The sequence below is a fragment of the Anguilla anguilla genome, chromosome 15, assembly GCF_013347855.1.
Source record: "Anguilla anguilla isolate fAngAng1 chromosome 15, fAngAng1.pri, whole genome shotgun sequence".
Classification (NCBI taxonomy): domain Eukaryota; kingdom Metazoa; phylum Chordata; class Actinopteri; order Anguilliformes; family Anguillidae; genus Anguilla; species Anguilla anguilla.
The window spans coordinates 30,068,900-30,092,680 of NC_049215.1; the positions used below are offsets into that span (position 1 = coordinate 30,068,900).

Genomic DNA, 23,781 nt, shown 5'->3' on the forward strand with positions numbered 1-23,781 from the left:
AGGGTCTCCCTCAGTTTTTTATCACCCTGTAAAAGCCTTTTTCTTTTTCTTTTTTTTTTTACATTGGTACACTGCACATGCTCAATTACACCTGCTCCTCTGGGCACGGGGGAAAGCAAACATCGAGCTGAGGCTGATTTAATTAACTGTCCCACAGAAACCCCTAGATTAGCAGATGCCTGCTGATGTCAAGTGGCTGGATTAATTACCCCTGGAACTCTGCTATGTACAACATTCCATTATTCCATTATGTATTGCTTAATTGTTATCTGGCATGCCTTACATATATTATATTGACAAGATATTAAAAAAGATACATTAGTATATATATAACATTGAATATACATAACATTGTATTCAGTAATACAGCTGAAAATAATCCAACACCACTTACCCAGTGAGAACTGGAACCAACATTATGGAAGAGTGCATGTCCAAAAATCTTTGGCTTGCAAGCCTTGAACAGCAACATTCAACAGCATGTCTCTTCTCCAGTGTCAGAGCCTAAAGAGAAAATGACACAATATTAGCGTTCTCTGTTCTCTGCAATGTAACCTTTGTAAGTACCGACATGGGTTAGGGCCAGTATGCTTGAATATAATGAGACAGCCATAAACACACACATTGCAGAGACAGAGACGCCACTGTCTAGCAGTGCATGAGAGGATGCTCTGGCATCATCTAAGATGGCAACTTCAACGAAGACAAGCTACATTTGTGTTATTAAAGTGATGCACAAAGAGCATTGCGTCATAACCACTAAAATCTTACACCTGGTTATGCCTGGACCTAATAGGAGAAGAAGGAATTAACCCATTATTACCCGGACTTTACAAATGTAACATCGCATTTTATTGACTATAGATTATTAGCGATAGTTTAAAAAAAAAAAAAAATACCCTAATATAGAAATGATTATCTCACAGCGATGATACTGCTGTACAAAAACAGCAGCTAGCATTTCCTCCATAGCAGAGCATGGGCAGTGGTTTCACACAGAGCTCTCAGCTGTTGGCTGTTACGCTAGCAGCGTTAAAGGTGTTACATCATCAAATACAGGCTACTTGTACGTCATTCTCAAGCCAAATGTCATCTGGATAAAACTTTTCCTTTTTTTGCAGTGCTGCTATGGGTTCTGACAATGGTAAGACTAGGGGACAGACAATAAGATGGACGGCCATTTTCACTAGTAGCCGTGGCTAGTGAAAATGTCGACGCACGTTCCATGAAGCTATTTCTGAACCATGGTCAAAGAAGCTGTTGGCACAGTTCTGCTGGTTTGGCTGAAAAAACAAGGCTGTCTATCTGACAAACAAAAAGACGCTGCTTCAAGGCCAGGTCTGCTTTACCCTAAAAGGTAAAAACGTGTTCTTAATTCGTCACAAACTGCTGCCAAGGCACTGATTTTGGGTCGGCCAAAATCTCTAATATAGCTGATATTCTGAGCTTATCAAAAACCGTAGCCAAAGCAGTGCGTTGGAGACAGCCAACATCTATAACCGATGTTCTCAATCCATTCGTTAGTTTACATAAAAGTTCAGTTATCTCAGATTCACTTCAATTGAAATAAAGATATAAAACTAATAAATACCTCTATAAAAGGGTAGAGACCACATAATAACCGTACAATATAAAAAATGTTATCTTGTTTCTATTTTCTTATAAATCCTGTACATTATAAGTCTGTTTTGCTGCCCAAAATTTTAAGCGCTCCCTGAGAAAAAAAAGTAAATAAATACTAACAAGGTTGAAATGAATAAAAACAAACTCTGAATAATGTAAAACAAACTGGATGGACTCCAATTATATTTCAATATCTTGAAAATTTCGCAGGGAATGAAAATGAGAAGTACATGCATATGACTACAAATTCCTCACAGGGGCCTATTCTACAGAGAGAGAGAGACAGAACTGTTGTTCTTTGTTTCTTTGTAACTCTTGCTTTGGCAACACAGTGCACATCATGCCAATAAAGCACGCTGAAATTGAAATTAAAAATTGAGAGTGAGAGAAAAAGAAAGAGAGAGAAAGTGAGGAAGAGAGAGAGAGATAGACAGGTGTGTGGTGTGGGGGTGAGGCACGCGTGCGTGTACACGTGACGTGGACCGCATTGAGGCGCTTTGTCTCAACGCCAGACTCCAACAGCTCGGTGCCATTTCCCCTTCCACAGCAATGCCCCCGCGCCGGCCGTCACCTCCCGCATCTCCTACGGCGTATTTATCGATTCTTATTAATAGACTCTTGACTTAAAGCATGACCCCATTAGATCATACAATCTAAAGCCAGTCATGAGACATCCTCCGGTTCCCAGGGGAGATGCCAAGACCTGTCACTGCTAATCAGCAGGAGACAAAAGCTAGGAAAGTAAGAGAGAGAGAGAGAAAGGGGGGGGAGAAAGAGAAAGAGAGAGGAGGAGAGACAGTGATTCATTTTTGGAGGAGGACGAGAGGTTTCCTCATAAGAATCAAGGATCCACTGAAATTCCCTCAAACTGTGTAAAACTACACTGTTAATGGTGAAAACACATTCCAGTTAAAAGTATGAATTCGAAATTGTTTGTCGTTATTGTAGAAAATGTGAATTGATTATTCATGCTCATTGGTGAAAACCCAAGTGATCTGTTTGGGTGACATTTTCTCTACACTGCGGTTCCATTTACAAACTAGCTATTGATTGTCACTCTTTGCCTTGCCAGAGACAGAATTAGCTGTTTTCTGTGGGTAACACCGATGACTTCCCCTAATTCCTATTCCCATGTCCCCGTCTCTGCCCCTCACTGCAATGACACTTGTTATCGTCTTCCCAGCATGCTCCTGAATGACGTCTGCCACCAAACAGGACGCTGACATCGACGTTGTGACGTGTGTCGTCATACAGCGTTATGCTAAATGACAACGCTTGGCGTGTTGCACCCATCTCCCCATCAAAGAGAGAACAACCGTGTTCCCCCAACGTCATTTCAAACCTGCCTGTCAATTTTCCCGGGGTCACCCGGCAAATGGATTCAGTTCAGCCATGAACCCCATTCCCACACAGCGCCTACAGAAAAGACGTGCACTCAGGCGTATCTCCCAGGTATCGCACTAACGAGATGCAATCGCCGCTAACAATGCCATTTTGCAATAGGCAAATTATACGCACGTGTGTGTGTGTGTGTGTGTGTTTTATTTGCGCCATTATTTTGTTTTTCTCCAGTGTGGCCTCTGTTTTATCTGTTTACTGCTTCCCGAAAATCACTGCTTTACAAGCCCGCCGATGTTGCTGTTCAAAGATCATCCCGCGTTAGCGTCGCTGCGGCTAGTAAACACGGGGAGAGCTCTGTCAGATGAAACGTGCGCCGCTGCGTGTCGTAAACTGACCTGCAACGCACTGCTTAGTGCAGCAGACCGCCTTTGTTAAATCATTATTCTCTCTCTCTCTCTCCCTCTCTCTCCCTCTCTCCATCTCTCTCCCTGTCTCTCTTTCTCTCTCTCTCTCCCTCTTCTCCCTCTCTCTCTTCATCTCTCTCCCTCTCTCTCTCCCTGTCTCTCTTTCTCTCTCTCTCCCTCTCTCTCTCCATCTCTCTCTTGCTCTCTCTCTCCCTCTCTCTTGCTCTCTCTCTCTCTCCCTCTCGCGCTCTCTCTCTCTCTCTTCTCCCTCTCTCTCTCTCAAGCGTCACATCAAAGGGTCTCATTATCTCCTCCTGTCATTTAAATTCAATGAGGGAATTTAAGAAGAAGAAAAAAAAACTGCACAGCTTCTGTCAGCAGTTGAAACAATGTGGAATAACAATCCCTCCCTGCTCCTTCCTTTTTGAAACCTGTATTTAAATAAGGGATGTCTCGCCCAGCAGAGGAAACAAGGAAGAAAGCTCTTCACGTAGGCTAATAAAACCTTTCATAATCTGCCTCTCTCAGCACATGAAAATCAAGCATCTAATGTACTGCTTTAATTATCCTTACGGTGACTCAAGCCGCTAGTCCAAATGCTCAAGAAATGCTAGTGAAGTGGGGGTGGGGGGGCGCACAGAAAAATCCGAAAACGGTTCCTCATGACCCGTTACGCAACGTCCCGTTGGTGGACCATCTTGCCCGTGCGGCCCGAGAGATTTTTGGGGGGGAATGTGTGAGCGCGCCCAGCTTACAGCGTGAGCCAGTCCAGAGTGGGCCTATAACTAATTTGCAGCGCCACAGAGTGCCCACTGTTGTCAAACACAATCATGACCGTGAGATGGAAACACATTCCCGCTCGGGTCATTAGCGCTGGTAATTGTAAGTAATGTGACTGCTGGGCACCGCAGTGCCGGCGACAATCAGTCTTGTAGCTCATTACCCGGCCCGTGGGCCGTTAGATCAATGTGTGCTTGTGCGCAGTGGCCCAGGTACCCCGGCTCGGACCCGGGCGCGCTCAAAAGCTTCATTTAGCACCGCAGCTGCGGCAGGACGGGGCCATATAAATGACCAGCCGTGGGGGGAGGGGGGGCGCATTTCAGCGTGGCACTCTTCTGCCCTGCCATAGGCCCTGGTGTGAGCTGCTCCACAGCTGTGGTGGGACGGGGCCATATAAATGACCAGCCGTGGGGGGAGAGGGGACGCATTTCAGCGTGGCACTCTCCTGCCCCGCCATAGGCCCCGGCGTGAGCCGCTGTGAGCCCCTCTCCTCCCACGTCTGTATAAAGGGCGCGAGGCGTTCGCGGTAAAAAAGGTGATAACCCTTTTGTTTTGTCTGTAATCCATCACCGCCGGCTGTCAGAACCAACAGTCACGGTGGGTTTTTTTGAACAGCCCCCTTAATCTGACAGCTTCATGCATCATAAAGCGCAGGGAGTGGGATCGGATCAAAGTGGCGGGAGTCTGCGGCAGACTGATGCGCTTCTGTCATCCCGGTTTGTATCTTTATACCTGCCCTGACACTTCACCGTTTTACTCATCCGGAGCTGGAAAAGAGAAGGAGATGGCCATTGGGGGGGTGATAAGGGGGGGGGGGTGATAAGGCGGTGGTGGGGGGGTGGGATGGGGGTGGTGGCGGTCGGTGGCTGGGGTGGCGCTTCAGGGACTCTCCCCCCTTGACTGACGTTAATGCATGTAACCTCTGTGTAGGCTCAGTAGGCTGATCGACACGTGAGATTACAGTACAGAATATTTAACTGTACGTGTTTATGTGTTTGTTGCCGTGGGATTCGGGGGCGGTTTGGCGAAATGACAGCCGCGTCTCGGCTCCCTTTGTGTGCAGAGACGGCTGGGTCCATCAGCCCAGCTCATCTGGGGGGGACTGGGGGGGGCTAGCACAGCTTAACGTGCCGCACACAGCATTACAGTCACGTGTGATCACCTGCCTGCACACCTTCACTGGGTGACACCAAAGCTTTGAGTGACAGGAGGATGCTGTTAGACCCTAAACTGTGATTCAGTTTTCTTTTTAAAATGTGTTTTGTACCCCGAGGAAGAACAGAAACAAAATACCTCTAAATGACTTGAGAAAAATAAAGCATTATTATAAGTGGGGTATTTCACAGTGTAATTACATTACAATTAATAAGTAACTATGGTGTTTCCACATCTTATTACATGGTAACTACATAGTTGTGCTATGTGGTAAATAGTTTGCAGCGTGTGTTATTAGTTGTACAGGCAACAGCAAAACCTAAAATTTAGCCTTAAGAAGGAATACTATCCCTCTGAACTTCAATGCTGATGCTTACCAAGTCAAATCATTAGCCAAAACATAAAATTAAACCTTAAATCTTGTACGCTGTTACACAAGATCAATTTGTACTGGTACACCAGTTGCCAAGAGCTTGTTTCTGCTACAGTAGCCCTATACTTAGCTGCAGTGTAGTTACATATGTAAACTGTGAACTTAATATAAATTGTAAAAAGTAACAAACCTCAAAAATGTTTATGCTTGGAACATTTGGAATATAAGTACAGTCCAATTAAATACATGTACTTTTATACACTCAATAGGATGTTATAAACAGCCCCCTGGACTTACTATTAATAGCACAGCACATGTGGTTACAATAAACCACTATGCTGAAATCAGCAAAATGAAAGGCACATGAAAATACAATTAGTGCATTCAATAAAGTTCTCTGTTTCACAGTGGAAAGTGAAACAACGATCAAATCTCCTCCGATTAAAACAGTTGAGGGGGTCAAAGGGTAAAAATAAGGTAATATGATATCTACCATAAACAAACAAGTTGCACATATTTGTTAAATTAAGTTTTCATTTTATAAAATCCTTTAAACAATTCTGACAGATTACCGTCGAGCAACACAGACAAAACACTGTATCATCCAAATGCGATTGTGTTTTACCATGGCATGAAATCACCTGAGAAAAACTCAGGATCTCATTAGAATCACGAAATTACACACCGTACTGAAGGAAGGAATAATAAATAAACACATGAAGAATTTTTTTTCTCTTGGTTGCTGCAGAACTATGCCAAAGCGGAGGATATTTTGCCGTTGAAGTATACACACAGCTTTCCAATATTCGCCCAATTATTGGTGGCATGCTAACAGATGACACATTGTTGCACTGTCCAATTCTGGCATGGCTGCAGAACAAGCAGGAAATCTGAAACTGGCTATGCTCGTTTCCTGAGGCTAACTGAAAGATTTAAGTAAAGAAAAATCCCTCCAGGTTAACGTGTTGCAGATTATATTAAGTGTGCGCTAACAAATACACTAAATGTCAATGCAACTCTGCCTTACTTAGCCCTGTTGGGGAAGAACACTGCCAAAAAATGTCATCAAAAAGAACATTTTAGAATACAGCCAGATATTATTATTATTATTATTCCAAAGACCGTTTCCAAAGATAAAAGTAATCGGCTCATCAATAATGTGGTCAAACTAATGTAATCCAGATTATCTCTGTCAGCCAATCAGCAGCCAGTTCTGGGTCATGGTTTCCAGAGAGGACAGCCACTGGTTGAACAAAAGAGCACAGTTTTACCTTTTGGAAGAAAAACGCACAGTCACAGCATATTATATGTCTTTGCGACACTTATACAATATTGAATAGAGCCAAAATCAATATCACAATAATAAATTCTGCTATACACCAAAGTGCCAAAACAATGTGTGTAACTGAAAATTATACTGAGCAATGGCCACTCCAATGCCAACAACATTATCTAAAATGCTCAGTACTAAAATACTTTTCAAGGTTATATAAACTATGAAGCCCACAATACCAACATCAAGGAGTGGAGTATAATAAACCCCTTATTTCTTAAAATCAAACAGATCGATTCTGGTTTTCATCACTTCTTGCATATTCACTGGTTACATACTGAGCAAAATGATCTGCAACTGAAGGTCAGAAGTCGATTACAACAAGAACATTTAAATTTAACCAACAAGGATGGGGCCAACCACGCAGCTCTGCTTTCACCGAGCAACGGACACAACACTCCTGGCTTCCCCACCCTGTGAAGCGAGACACAGCGATGCTTTCCTAACACAGCCCAAACCTGTTATTTCAATTGACCTTTTTCGCATCAAGCTGTCAATGATCTCAGCCTGGGACACAAAGTTTCTGCTGCTGAGGAGGACTCCATCGTAACGGGCATTTGTTTGAGAAAACGGCCTTCCGGAAAGAAAAAAAAAAAAAAAAGCTGCAGAGTTTGGAGGGAAACGCAAATAATGTGACAGGGCATTTAGCCCGAGCGCATTCAAAATAGCAAAAAGCGAGACAGCCAGGAGCGTTTATGGAAATAGCCCAAAAGCTTGCGGAAGGAGCACCCAGGAAGACAACAGCATTTCTTTGCAGTCCAAAACGCGCAAGCTAAATTCATGTCCCACACTTTCAGAGCTCGAGACTTTCGTTGCAGTACTTGTCAAGAAACTTTGTCGAATGTGATTTGGCAATGGCTGTATATCGTAGACACAGTCCATCCATCCAGCCATCCATCCATTATCTAACCCACTTATTCCAGGACAGAGTCACAGGGTGGAGGGGGGGGGGGAGGCTGGGGCCTATCCCAGCATGCATTGAGCAAGAGGAAGGAATACACTGTGGACAGGTCATTCACACACTCACACCTATTGGCAATTTAGACTGTAAACAGTACCCTATTTTAATGAAAAAGAGGTGAAAATTGTTTAAAACAAATATTTGTAAAGTTTATGCAGTTTGAAAACATTTAATAAATTGATAAACATAATTAGAAATGAATTTAGCTGTAATCTACTATATCCAGAACTTTTTTTAACACAGCCAATTCAGCTATACCTGATTGGCATTCTTTTCTAATTCCCCTCTAACTTGAAAACATACCACGACATGGCTGACACAGACAAAGAGTTCAGTTTCCAAAAAAAAGCTTTTTGCCAAGTCCGACAGTGCTCAAAGCAAAGTCATTCGCAAAGTTTGCAGAGAAAAGGTTCGTACAACTAAACTTTTTAAAACACCTGAAAATAAAGCGCGCCAAAGAGCATGCAGAGAGTTGTATTATACACGGATCTCATGATAGTGCTTCCAGCTCAGCCACATATTTTTGATCGTCTCTTGTTCGAAAAGTATGGAGAGATCAGTCTCAATCCTTTTGACAAATGCCTGTATTATGACCAATAAATAAGAGACAAGTCATAAATGTGTTTTACTATCCACAAGCAAATATCTTTTAGCTAGTGTCTTGTAAATTTTCATTTAAATGAATGTGCACTGATCTGTCGTGTATATTTAAACACTGTGAATAATGCAAACATTAAACAAACTGCTCTCTAGTCTCTAGTATTTTCTATAGAATTTCTGTATTAGATGGGCTTTCTATTTCAACTGTCTTTTAACCATTAAAAACCAAACATTTCAATGTCTCTTAATGTAGTGCTTTTCCAGATGGAGGGCATCTTATTTCAAAAGCTTGTGCCTTCATGCAGGGTTTAGAAGGGACTGATGGACAGTAAATAGAGTAAATTTAATAAATAAAGACAGTAACCTAAATTAAGAAATTATTAGGAATGGCATGTAAACATCATGTATACTTGTAAGTTCAGAGTCATCAAAGTTGAGAGGAGTCTACACACCGCATGAAAGCCAAGAACCCATCTGCAGCTCAGAGCAATGCATTTCATATGAGAGGAATCAAGTGGGTTTTTGCACAAAAGAGGCTTTGAGAATTTTATTTTATTTTTTTTACACTTGCACTTTTAGATCAACTGCTTGGTAAAAATCTGGTTGTGTTTGGATAAAAACAAAGGAATTTGGGAAGGCAGTGTTCGCTGAGGTGAAACTTGCCATGATCATTAGATTTAGTGGTTTATGGGGAATAACAACATGTGGCAGCCTCTTCTGATTTCACTTTCTGGAAATACAAGCCTGAAATACCATCTCAGTCAAGGCCCACATTGTTTAAGCTGGAGCTCTGGGCTTGAGGCCTGTCATTACTCCATGTTAACAGTGTGTTAATGTCCCCGTGTGTTTAATGTTTCGTTCACTCCCTCTTGGTAGAAACATTAGCGATGCCTTGGCAGACGGCTTCTGAAGTACATAACACTTAGGATCCAGTCAGTGCCAACATGTAAAGTGTAATCCCCACATCCAGATGACCGGTTGAAGGATAAAAACACTGCCCATTAAGCATTATAACCTTGCACAGCTTTTCAGCATTCCATTCCATTTTGCCCCTGAAGAGTTCTTTTATATCATAAATCACAAGTCATAAATGATGTTGTGCACACCGCACATGTGCAGCAAAACAGGACATTTTGAATCTGTCACTAATAGCATCAGCATGAGGTCTCTGTTCTTCACTCGTTGCCAGGTTACGAGATTAATCGCCTTCAGCTTGGGGCGGAGACAATAAATGACTGAGAAAAGAGACAGACGGTCTAAAAGAATGAATGTCAAAATAAAAGGCAAAAAAGTTACTGCGTTTTTCCAGTGGTGCTGTGGCGCGGCCTCCTGTCATCGGAATCCCCATAAAATTTAGACGAAGCTTCGGAAGACTGCGAGAGGACCTTAGAACGTGGGACTTGGCACTGAAAAATACATCAGTACCCATCCCAGGCCAAGGGACAGAAAAACTGAACAGAACGCACCCTGTCCACACCCTGCGTGTGGGGGCAGCCAAGCTGGCCCCTCTCTCTCTCTCTCTCTTTCTGTCATCTCCAATTGCGTTGATCTAAATGTACGAGGATTGATGGCGCTCCACCAAATGCTGTTATGGGGAACCTGGTTTGTTTATTTAATGAAGCTGGTGTCACTGTGGATCTGAGTCCCCCCAGCACTTGAAACGGTGGCAGGTGTCAGCGGCAGACTTTCCCGAAACGGGGGCACCAAATTAACAAATTCGATTTGCATAATATCTGCGGGGACGAGCACCTCTCTCCCCCTGTTTCCGCGGACGGGCAGGCTGTCCCCTCGCTGAGTCCAGATGCCCACCTGTACCCGCTCTGAGGGAGGGGGGGGGGGGGGCAAGGGGGGGGGGACCCAAGGCTCAAGTAACGCTCCCCAAACCCTCACAATGAGCAAAGGATCTGGACAGTAATGAATTACACCCGTTGATCCCAATTGCTTCACAAGGGGGCGAATGAAACTAAACAGCCTCATGGTATTGAGCCGTGTCAAAGGCCGGGATTGTGGATACCGGAGTTCGGAGCGTCTGGTTAAGATCAAGCAGAGTTTATAAAGCTGGATCTGTGCTCCGGAGCAAAGCAAAGACAAATTGCCAATCATTATTTTTACGAGATGTACATTTTTCACCGCTGCGCTGGAACTGCATACGTTCGCACAAATTACAGAGTCAGAGTAGACACAGGAAGAACACAATATTTTAAATGATCTTCCTAGGGCACGTAATCTTCCCGAGCACTGCTTGCAACTTACCCCCCTAGAAACTTACCTCCCCATAACGCATAACAAAAACCATCTTTTTCTTATTTGTGCAACTCGTTAAATGAATAGGCTAACGCAGCAGACTAGGATAACCGGTCGTGTTGAGAACAGCGTTTGGGCGGCGACCGGGGGGGGGGGGGAGCCACGCACGTCTCCTCAGCGGCGTCGCGGCCGGGCCCCGCCGCGTACGCGTTTGAAATGATTCGATTGGGCGAATGAGCATATGCTCGCCGCGGCGTCATAAAGTTAAATTACGCGCCGCCGTAATCTGATTTGCTCTCGTTTATTGGATTTGAGAGACAGCAAAAAGGCACAATGCGAAACAGATTTTTAATCCATGACCTTTTTTTTTTTTTTTTTCTTTCCCCGAGCTATTCCTTAGCGCTGGCCAAAGAGGGGGGATGATGCGTTCTTGACAGACCAATGCAGCGCAGCAGAGTCCAAGCTCTCGGGGAAATCGAGGATGAAAGCTTCCAGACGTGACTGCCAGACATGACTTATCACAACCTACAGAGATACTTAAAAATACTCCAATAGCTAAAAAAATACTTTTGTTTTCACAACCTGCCTTATTTTTTTTTTTTACTGACAATAATATGGTAATACAGTACGCTGCGTATGATTCTGCAAATGTAATTTTGCACAAAAATGGGATATGTTGTTTTCATTTTAGTAAGTCGTTATCACAATCTAGGCCATCTAAAACATGATACTGAATGCAGCCCCCGCATATGGTAGTTATGTTTTCATGCTAAACTGTAATCCCCGAAGCGTACTGAGCTGTTAACTGATCTTCAGGCCGAACGTGCCAGCAACAATGGCCTGCAGAAATGGATATGCACCATGAACAATGAACGTCCCACATTTATTTAGGGATTTACTAATCAATTGGATCAGATTTCCAGAAGATGATACATTTATTTTCAGTAATATGCACTTTTGGAAGAGGTTTTATAAGCACAGGAAACCTGGCCTTATGCCTTAGATGCATGACACATATCACACCCTTTCTCAGTCTTTCTGGGTGTAAGTCAAATGGTACTATTCAATTTAAATGCCAGGGAAGGTTTAACAGAATGCAGATTACTTAACACAAGAACATTTGCAGTAGAATATAACATGTAAATTGTGAAAGAGTTTGCATTGTGTCACTATTTTCTTTCTTTGGCTTGTTTTTTTAATATCAGAGACTGCCAGTAAATGTCAGTGGATGTCCCATGGGTAAGGAACAGCATCACTGACTCAATATACATTTTTATACATATACATAAAGTATATTGAGAAAAGGCCTCAGTTGGTCCTATATATATGGACAGTGGACCAGTGCACCACCACTGGACCAGTGTCACTAAACCTTTTGGTAGGTCCTTTGTAGTGATGTACAGACATCAGCCTGTGCTCATGTACTCTTGTCCTATTTAGGAATGGCCATGCACTTGCATAAATTCTTTCATGTAAAAACCTACAAGGCCCAGAAATCTTAGAGATCCGGTCTGTCGATTCCATCTTCAAATCGCCGTTTGAAGACGACACACCAACACAAGTAACGCATCCACTGCTGTAACATGTAATTCGTCCTAAACAGTCAACAAGTGCGTTATTCCAAGCAAGTTCAAGTGTTCTTTGTGTTAAAACAGATGATGAAATTATATATTTTTTTTGTTACGGGTGCACAATTTGCTCCAGTCCACTTTCTCGTCTGCCACGTACTGAGGTATGGTCGCGATGTTTGCTGCTACGCATTGATAAGACATCTGGCGCACCATTCATCCCACTACAGAAAGGAGCGGCTCAAGTGAAGCCAGTCCAGCCAGACCCTTGCACTCTCGGAAAACTCTGGGCCACAGCGATTGGCTTCTATATAAATCAGTTCTCTGGCCACACCACACATTCGCTCTTATTTTCCAGAAATAGCTGCCTCAAAGGCACGGTATTTTGGCAGTGGGGCTAAGAGCATATTAGCAGCACCGCTGGGACAGGAAGAGCATGTGCTTGCCCAACACATTTTGTTAATGCGAGCGCACAGAAGAGTGCGTAGAACACGGAGGGGGGAAATGTATTCCAGAACGGAACAATAATGTCATTGTTTGACTCCCCACGCAGAGAGGCGAACTGGAATAATCTGTGCGTAGCGACTCATTTTCAGAAGAGCAATCGTATGGAAAAGATCAATGACTGGAATGGGCAGGAAACCCGTGCAAGATTGCAGGAAAAATGTTTTTTAATGACTGTTGTTGATCATATCCCTGATAACTGAATTATTTCCATGGGAAGTCAAATCCTAATGAATAGGAATATTTTAAAAAAAAAAAGATCTCAATAATACACCTCAATAAAAAATATATACATACATTGGCATAGACTGATAAAATTACAACATTCAATACCCCTGACATAGGATAACATAACATGCCAAAAAAATCTCCTGGGATTCCAGTGACTACCTCTCCTGTTCAGTTTGGGTTTGGATTGATTGGAGTGCTGATTTAAAATCTGTTTGATCATTTCTCTCATAATGGTTAAGAACTGGTGGTCTTAGTCAAGAACTTAAAGGTGCTTTCTTCCCATGGAATATAATGAGGTCATTTCATTCTTTAACAAACAGGCTTACGCCAAATGAGCCATTCACTTACAGCAGGGTCCCGCAGTCTTATCCAGAGAGGGCCAATATGAGTGCAGGCTTTTGTTCCAACCAATCAGTTACACGCCTGATTCTACTAATCAACCACCAGAGTCTTTGCTAAGGACCTTGATTAGTATAATCAGGAGTGTTACTGCTTTGTTGAAACTAAACCCAGCACCTGCACCAGCCCTTTCAGGACAAGACGGAGGGTGAGTGAGCTGGTTTAGTGTGTGAGAGAGTCGGTGAGTGTGCGAGTGTGAGTGTGTGAGTGTGTGTACGTGTGTATGTGTGTACGTGTGCGAGTGGTTGAGTGAACAAGAGGATGACCATCATCGGCATGTCCTTCAGTCCCACGCAAGAAGAAAAAGTGTGTCAGAAAGGAACATTTAGGATAAGCTGTAGAATGCCCCAGAGGAACTGATGTATATTCAAATGTCCCGTTTCCATGACAATACGTTTGATGTTGGGCACGTTTCATATATTTTTATGGGGGCCAAACTGAAAACACATGGGGAGAAAACATTTCCACAAGCATAGAAATGTTCCCCCATCCTGCTGGTGAGAAACCTGGCAAACGACTCGCTTTGGCTTGCAAGATATACACACACATACAGACATGTACATGAACACACACACACACACAGACATGCACATGAACACACACACACACACACACACACACAGACATGCACATGAACACACACACACACACACATGAACACACATACACACACACACATGCACATGAACACACACACACACACACAGACATGCACATGAACACACATGCACACACACACACAGACATGCACATGAACACACACACACATGAACACACATACACACACACACATGCACATGAACACACACATACGCATACAGACATGCACATGAACACACACACACACACACACACACACAGACATGCACATGAACACACATGCGCACACACACACACAGACATGCACATGAACACACACACACACACACATACAGACATGCACGTGAACACACACACACACACAGACATGCACATGAACACACACACACACAAACACAATACAACAAAGCTCCTTTGTCTTTTGAAATGATAATTTTCCAAACATATATATATGTTTTTATTTATTTATTCATTTTTTTCAGTTTGTGTACAGGTAGACCCACACAGACAGAGTGAATTGCATGATTGCTAACTGCGCAGACTAAGACGTGTCGCTCTCTCCCCAGCATATATCAAATAAGCAGAGAGCACAGCGACCCACAGGTTGGTATCAGATGACGGGCCTTTAAAGTTGAGACGCAGAAACCCGACATCTCGGCGGTAACCCCGCGCTGCCTCCTAATCGCTTCAAATGAGGTAATGAAGGAGACGCCGGCGATGCCAGATCTCTCTCCTGTTCAGCAAGGTGCAAGCACTTGTTTGTGCGAATGTCTGGCAATTAAAATTAATTGGGAAGAAGGTCTGCCTCTAAATCTTCCAAGAGTGCCAGTTATGATCTAATGAAGCATCATTAGGCATGCTGAAAGCTGAGAGATCTGTATGACAACGGCAATTAGACGGGATCATAGGCAAAAAAGTCATTAAAAAATACCCCGGCAAAGATTAGCTTTTCACTTAATGACCAATTCATTAGCTAATTGATTTCTTATTAGTTACAGGCAAAAAAAAGAGCCTGTTTGGGCTCCTGTATGGCTAATTAACAGCGTTTACACCATTAGTTGATCGGCTAGTTTTTCAGGAAAACCGTTTTTGCAGCGGTGCATAGCTCCGAGGCTTCAGGCCACTGCTTCACTGCTGGTTTTTTTTCTCCAGATAATATTTTCCCATACAGGCTTCTAATTCATTACTGCAGTCTTACTCACCGTGATTATACATGTGTGACATGAATACACTGCATATTACTCAGCAGAGAATAATAATAATAGTAATAACGATGATGATAATAATAATAACAATAATAATAATAGTGATAATAATAATAATAATAATAACGATAATAATAATAATAATAATAATAATAATAATACATTTGTTTTGTCGAGCATTCCTTGTGGAGTATCTCTAAGACGCTTCACATGCAAGTAAAATTAAGACAAAAATGAAGGAAAAAGGGGTAGGAAAGACTTTACGAGAAGTCCATGATGGACAGAGTCTGATAATGAAGAACTGGACTTCCAACACTGAGCATTACATTCATAATATATTACGTCTAATCTTTTTCGTAGATTTACATTTAATACACACCTATAGATTGAGTGTGTCGACCGAACTGATCAAATTAATTAACAAAATCAAATTAATTATTGCCCTTGGCCACAAACACCAAGATTTCATTTCTTCACCTGACCAGAAAAGATTCATTTGGAATGAAAGCCACTCAACTGCACACATTAAGCATTACACTGATAATGGCAGGGTAGTGTAACAGTGAAATGGGGCTGTAGCGCAAATGCTGTGGATACAGTTTCAAACTGCGTTGCTGTCGTTCCACCTTTGAGCAAGGCACTTAACCTGGCTCTCACTTCAGTAAATATCCAGATCCATAAATAGATTGTATGCAAAAATATTATCTGTGTAAGCCGCTCTGGATAAAAGCTTTTCCCAAATACTGTACTGTGATGATACTGTATTAAATGCTGAGAGGGGAAGAATAATTTTCAACTTCCATTTCTGTAACATACAATGTTTCTCATTTTTTTATCACACGAAATTGTATATATTGTGTTCAGTCTTTTGGCTTTTATTTTACAAGACCATATTCCCTCTACAGAATTTATTGATACAATTACATCAATTTTGAGAATTATTCTGAGAAACGTACAGGAGCATGCAAATACGTTCGCCTGACAGGGAGAACAATTCATTGCGGAATGTTTAAATTCAAATCGATGGATCTGACGTCCACCCTCAGATGAATAACGGAAATATGGCTCCATCGTTGAACTGAGTTATTCTCTCCTAACCTCACGCTTCCAGCACTGTTTTGATCACATACTGCTAAAAACAAAACCCCTTCCTCACGTGTCACACTGAATTTACACTTCCTGATGTGGCAATGGCAAATCACGTGCTGTGACAGCTATGTTTGATACCGAAGCAACAGACAGCATTTCCCCTCTCACCAAACCAGGTTGCCTGGTTGTACTTCTCTACACAGTTTTTTTTATTTTTTATTTACTTGTTTTTTGGTTACCCCAAAAAGGGGGTAGTGGGCGAGGGGGTGGGGGGTGGGGGGACAGCCTCAAATTTGTAGGCTCCCACTGCGGGACGTCCACTGACAGGTTAGGGTTGAGCTTCTTTGGGGAACAGAAGGGGTAAGACACTGGAGATGTGATGATGGTGTGTAGCCCACCAGGGACAGTGTGCTCCAGCAGCCAGTGGCCCCAGGCTGGGTCTAATTGTTCCTTGAGTGACGATGTGACACCGCGTACACACAGAGACAGCCAGCTCTGTCCCTCAGGCAGCAGGCAGGACAGTCCCATACAACAACAACAAAAAATCTTTATGCTTGGAACTATGTGTATTGCTGCACTGTAGTGGCACTTTAATGGCAGAACTGCCTTTACTAAAAGTTTCATTGCTGGGGATTTCAGGTGGCTGCATCAATTCTACTTCAGTTGACTACTTCAACTGTCAAGATTTTGGAGGTCTAAACATGTGCACTTATCACACATGTTCACTTACATGTGTACAAACACATACATAAACACACAAATACACACACACACACACACACACACACAAATACACACAAACACATGTACACATACACATCTACATGCACATACGATGCATACACAAGCACACACGTGTGTGCACAGGCACTGCGATAAGAGGGCAGGTCCTGATCTGGGTCCTGTATCCAGTGGGCCCAGGGGGGGGGGGCAGAGGACAGGCCTGACAGATGGAGACCACTGGAGACTCTGCCTTCAGATTCATCTACAGATGGTCCGCAACCCCCAACCCCCCACCCTAAACAACCCCCAACCCACCCCCCCCCCCCCGCCCCCCCCACCCTAAACAACCACCCCCTCCCCTCCCCCCGCCCCCCACCGGTCCAGAGCACTGAAAGGCCCGAGGAGAAGGCCACCTCTGACTGCAAACCCGCACACCGTCCACAGTGCCTCTTAATTAGCCCTGCCACTTCGTACCCTGCCGCTAATTAATCTTAATGAGCGCAGCTATTTGGTGACTTCTCCTTCTTAAGATGAGTGCATAAATCACCCGGCTACAAACGACCAAAAGGAGCACACCACGTCTTCAGCTCTCACGGAGAAGCCCTGGCTTTTCTTTTTAGTATTTTTTTTTTTAAACACGCTTTTTATTGCATGATTGAGCAAGTACAAGTGCAGCAGGAAGGCCCTGTGAAAAAGGGCGGCTGTGCTCATGTCAAATGGCTCTGCGGTCTCCGCGTGACACAAGAGACCTCTGGCTTGTAACGGCGGCACAGATACCGTTCACTTAAATGGACACTTAAGTGAAGCGGCTTGGTCTCTACAGGCATTGTTGATATACTGTGGGAATCCTCGTACAAGGATAACCTGACACACCGCCGCATTAGCCAAATTAATTTATGCTAAAAGCGATATCCTAACGGTTTTATTCTCTCCGGCTTTGTCTACCAGATATCGCGGTATCTTAAAGTTGTTTTCATCGTGATTTGTACTGTACAATGCTAACATTTACTGCTATGAATGAAAATGGCCTGTGCTAACACAGTGTATATAAACACTATATCTAGCACTTAATCATATACCTTCATTAAATCTTCATTAAAGATATGTCACACATCTAATTGATTTTATTTTATGTATGTTCCTGTTTGATAATTATCACAAAGAGGTGGACTTTTTCACGAAACAGAAAATTTTACTTTAAAGAACAGACAGGCGAAAGCTTCAAAACAAAATGGCAGCGACTGTAGCAAAGAAGATAACCTGTACACTTATATGTGAAAGAAGAAGTGTCATGCTTTATAAATGACTCCAAAGAGTATTGATTTGCACTTAATGCTGTATGTATCCCATTTCCCATGGGTCGAAGGCTAACAACACTAATATCGTCATGAAAACTCCATGCTAAATTCTAACTGCCACATGTCCACCTAGAGTTAGCATGGAAACCTGAACACGAAGACAGAAATCCTCACAGACTTATTTTTATCATTATGAGAGCTGACAGTGAAGCGTGACCCGTGATGGTAAAACTTATGATAGGACATTTGCAGCTCTGAAGCCGATGCTCGGGGGTTTGAGCCCCCTAGGGGTGCGCAGTTCCATAAGTCATTCAATTACTAATATCGCGGACCGAGGGCAATCAATCAGCGAGAAGGTGCGCAGTGTAAGATAATGTACCACTTCTGCCTGCCGGACCACATTTGTGTAACTGGAGAGACAGCAACTGTAAACTAATTGAGATGGTTTCAAAGACTAATGGAAATAATTTTTGGTGTGCAATAGCTTCTCCCTGCAACTCGTGACCACAAGGTACCTATCTGACATATTTAATGCACACAAAAAAAATAAGGTAAATTATGATGATTGAAATGACTAGTGAAACCTTTGATTCTTACTTACTCTAATGACACATTAATCTGCTCATGATTTGCATCTCGTCAGGCGATTTTGCAAAGCTACTATGTAGCTGACTGAAAGAGGTTAAATTATGAGATTAGTAAGGTTAACTCACAAATCCACCACTGTACTGTTTTACTAAATGGGCCTGACCGTTAGAATAATGGTGCAGCAAACCTCTTCCCCTCATGGATTTTAACTAGATAACCAAAGTGGGACCCTTACACTGGGCCGCAGAATCTGGATTTTTACACGCACATATCAAATCCTGAAGGTGCCAGAGTCAGCTGTGGCCAGCAACCCTTCAGGCCATGGCAAAGTTAACTTCAGCATCAACCAGTGAGGGAGGGTTTCGGCTGAGAAGAATCACACCGTGATGATTAGTTAGAACTATGAGTAGGACCGCATTGAGAGTTAAAAAAAAAAACAGTGAAGTCTTTCAATTTGTCTTTATACTATGGAGTCCTTTGAAAGGTAAGTAAACTGCTGTCTTCCACTTGCCCATGCAAAAAGGGCGGTGTGTGTGCATGCGTGTGTGTGTGTGTGTGAGGGTGTGTGTGCATGCGTGTGTGTGTGTGTGTGAGGGTGTGTGCGCATGCGTGTGTGTGCATGCATGTGTGTGTGTGTGTGTGTATGCATGCATGTATGCGTGGCAAGCACACTTGTGTGGATTTGAGGGTTGTGTTTTCTTTCCTTTAACAATTGTCACTGGATTACAGCGATTTTGCAGAAAATCCAGCCGGCGTTTCGGGATATAATGTTGATTTCATGCCTCCTTTGAGTCGGAAGTCCTTGTGCCCTGTGGGGTCACGGCAGATGGAAAAAAAGAAGAAAAAAAGGGGGGGGGGGGGCAAACTGCTCCCCTATCCACCTCCACATGAACCTCCAACTCTACAAGGTATTTATGTCTACTGAGGTTCCACAGAATGTGTTCGCTTGCCATGTACAATTTTACTGAAAGAAAATGTTTGGCTTGGTTACTTGCCTTTAAGCTCAGGAAACCCCGACTGAGATGGCTATCGGCTTACAGTACCATCCCGGGGTACATTGCTGGGTACGGCAAAATGCCTCGGTACAGGTATCAGACAAGAATAAACACAGGGGGGTTTAGAGGATCAGTATCCCACGAGAAAGTTTACATTTCTTTTCAGTACGTCTGCTGCGAAGCTGCCTTTCAAATGACCTTGCACGCGGTCAACTGAGGTGATCGAGATCAAAGCTACTGTTCTGCTCTTTGCATCATTCTAAGAAAGTAACAGGCCAATAAATGAGAAGGAATATCTGTAGCATTCGGTTCTTACCAGGAAATTTGACACAGAAAAGGTAGTAATATATCCCTAATTGTCATTGAAGAGATTTGACTTTATGTACTTGGGAGTTTCCTTCTTGTTCTTGGCAAATACTGGTCTAAGCTCTATATTTACTTTATTTCCAGTTAATTTTTACACAGATTCACTTTTACAGCGCACATTTGTAAAGAAAACAGAATTTGATTCTGTACCATGGAAAATTCATCATGCATTTTTAGCCCTTAAATGGTGCCAAACATTACAGCCTTAAAAAAGAAAATTGCAAGTAGAAGCTGCATTTAAAGAATTTTAAAGAAGTCCAACAGAAGTATTTACAGTCACTTCTGGTGAAGAGTCAAAACTTATAAAAGGATACTGACAGTTGGACATAAACTAAACCAAAATGGATTTGGAAAAAATGACATGAAAATGAACATGGACAGAAAACAGGAGCACAACATTCAACACATCTGCAAATTGTAGTGATTATATGGCTAAATACAAATGGGACATTGAGTTTCCCTACACTGTATTGGTCCTTAAATAAAATGAATCAGAGAAAAACTGTTTTGGTAAAATATTCCAATATGTGCCTTTGCAGCACAGACAAAATATAATGCAAAAATAATTACTTTCTGTCTGGATAAATTTCTCATAGTGATCAAGTTCTGCTTTAAAATGATACGCAAAAGTGTTATAGCTACCCAGCCATTCTTGTTAATACGCGCACGTTACGCCATTCACTTCAATATATTTACTCGACCACACGTCAAGATATATTTCCTCTGAGAATGGCAAATTGACTCAAGATTAAGCTTCAACTCCCACGTACATAATTAAGGATCGGGCTTCTTTGAACAACGTGGCAAATATTAACTGTTTTAAATATGAGTTTCGAATCATTCAGTGCCAGTCCGTCAGGGATTAATCTGTGCAAGTGAGCTAATTCAAACGCAGCTCAGGTATTTTTCCGTTATAGCGCGAGATTGCAGCAGTAGAGTTTCTCTCCCACTTTACTAACAAGCTTCCCACTGAGCTGCACTGCATGCTCCGGCGCAGTGATCTCGCGCTGCAGCGAAAAGTTCCTCAGTGATTGTCTATCCTCGAAGTGATGTGTGTAATGCACAATATACCGTATTAACCATTTCCCAAGGAAGCTCACAGGACCACACACACTCAAAACGTCAGTATAACACAAGATATTGCTTACTGGCCAATAATTTGGCAAAATGTAGATCCATCATAATAGCATGGTACAATTTTCCAGAGATGTAGTCAAATTACCATAAGCCTATGCCTACATTTAACGCCACTGGGACCCGAACTATGTACTCAGCGCCAACTGTATAAGTAAAGGGAAATCATTCAGGAAAAGAATCTCTTAAAGTGACAGTTATCTATGTATCTGCATGAATTAAATCCGTATGAAAACACAATGGACGTTATTGCGATCTTACCAAGAGGACGGTATTAGGCTACATATGATAGGAATAAAATTCTCATTGAAAAAAGCATACAGCACGGAGGGTATGATTTCATATGGGAACTGTCTATTTAATGTCTAGGCTACTTACGGTCGCAGGCTATTTCCGACCTGCTCTTTGGTGATGTGGATGGCAAATGGGTTCTTCAAATGGACGAGTAGTGGCGTTTGTCCGGTATGAGAAGACAGTGTCTAACTAGGCTAGACGTTCGGATAAATCTAGATTTACATTTTATTCACAAATTCGATATAAAGCCTAATCACTGCTGTATACGTTCACAACTGAATGTATCTGATAAACTGACATGTAACGAGGCACCATGAAAAACTATAATAACAGTCTCAGGCCTTCCGAATGGCATAGTAGACCTTATTCAATGTGGCTATAATCTGTCAATAGAACACAAATCGCTTCCCACTCCCAAAAAAATAATCTTTGTATGCTCTATTTATAGGCATTTCAGCAACCGCCATACTCATAATGTTGAAGTGTTTAGGCTTCATAACGCTACACTTTTTGCTGTTACTGAATGAGGCCCATCGTGTGACAAACTTCTTTTCTATTGTTTCCGAGATAAACTTAGCGACGCGTATTGTGTATCTTCTTTTTTTAAAGTTTTGCTTTTCTGAGATTATCCCGTAAACTGAAATCTTGCATTGCTCGCAGAATGTAATTTTTTGTCGTGTATTTATGAACACCCGGATCCCCTGAAAACCTTATTTGCGTATCTTGTACAATCATATTTACAGTACACTCTCACACATTTAACTTTAACCGAAAATAAAAAAAACCCCGAATAAATCGATATTAACTCAATAGCCGGAGGTAGTGTGTCGAGAGCTGCAATAGTTTCTCGAGGAAAAATAAAAATAACACAATTAGACCTACTTTGATGCTTTGCGTAGGGAATAGGGGTGGACTACTATGCCCCTGTAGGGCTGGATATATTTGTGTGGGGCTGTCCCGTATACTCAGGGGACAATCCAGGACACCGTACTAGGCACATTATAACGCTTTGGATCTCAATTCGAATTCCCTGCTGCAGAGAAACATTTATGTCCTTCAAGTTAAATATCACGTATAGATAATAAATGTATATACAATATTTATCTGTAGTTGTGACATGAATTTCTCTCCCTCACACACATACTTATATATGTGTAGAATTATATATATATATATATATATATATATATATATATATATATATATATAATGCTGGAAAAAAGTATTAAAGGTGAGTTGGAATGGGAATACAACAGTGTTTTAAAATCAGTAATAATACGTTTACATGTAGGTTAGTAGAGGGAACGGTCAACAACTGACAATAATCGGCGGACATTAATTTTGAAGCTAGGTGTGGTCAAAGACGTTTGGTTAAATAACTTACCACCAATCATGTCAGCTGTCGAGCTTTCAACAGAGGCATGTGACTCCCCGTTTCAAAAACATCATGCCGCGATCCTGATTTAAAATACTTGACTGTGAGGAGAAGAAAGATACAGAGCTAAACAGTGTGGGAGGGAGGATTTTTGTCATAACCGAACAAGCCAGGCAAGCGCAAATATGCCTCGTGCGCCTTTAAGGAGGTTTCGCCACGAAGAAACGGTGACTGGCGCACGGCTGTGTAAGATCTTCTACTGATGGTCGATTTGTGCTGGAGTATTCCTATACCCTCGAGGCTGTTGTTAGATTGGGAACCACATGTAGATAATCTCCGTCAATCGGCCTGCATTCAGTAATGTTCAAACACTTATTAGGGGCACTTTGAAGTCTTGGAGTTATTAAAGTGCATCTGAATCAAGAAGCTGCACTAGCTAACACAAACCAGCGGGGAGAGGCCTGCACTTATAAGTTAGTACAATTTGTATCAAAACGTTTTTTATTTTTCGTGGCATAATGGAATATTATCTTATTTATGTAACAATATTTAAAATAACATGTAGCGTTTTAACTGGTAATAAGTTTGCATCGCATCG

General features: G+C 42.3%; 1 protein-coding gene across 1 annotated transcript in view; it reads right to left on the minus strand.

Moving 5' to 3' along the window:
- The window catches only part of ppp2r3b (protein phosphatase 2, regulatory subunit B'', beta), an 84,541-nt gene extending 84,063 nt beyond the window's left edge, over positions 1–478 (minus strand). The window contains exon 1 of the mRNA XM_035393843.1: positions 395–478. Within this exon, the coding sequence (XP_035249734.1) occupies positions 395–472 (78 nt within the window). The 5' untranslated portion in view covers positions 473–478. The remainder of the gene's footprint in view (positions 1–394) is intronic.
- Positions 479–23,781: the final 23,303 nt, after the last annotated feature.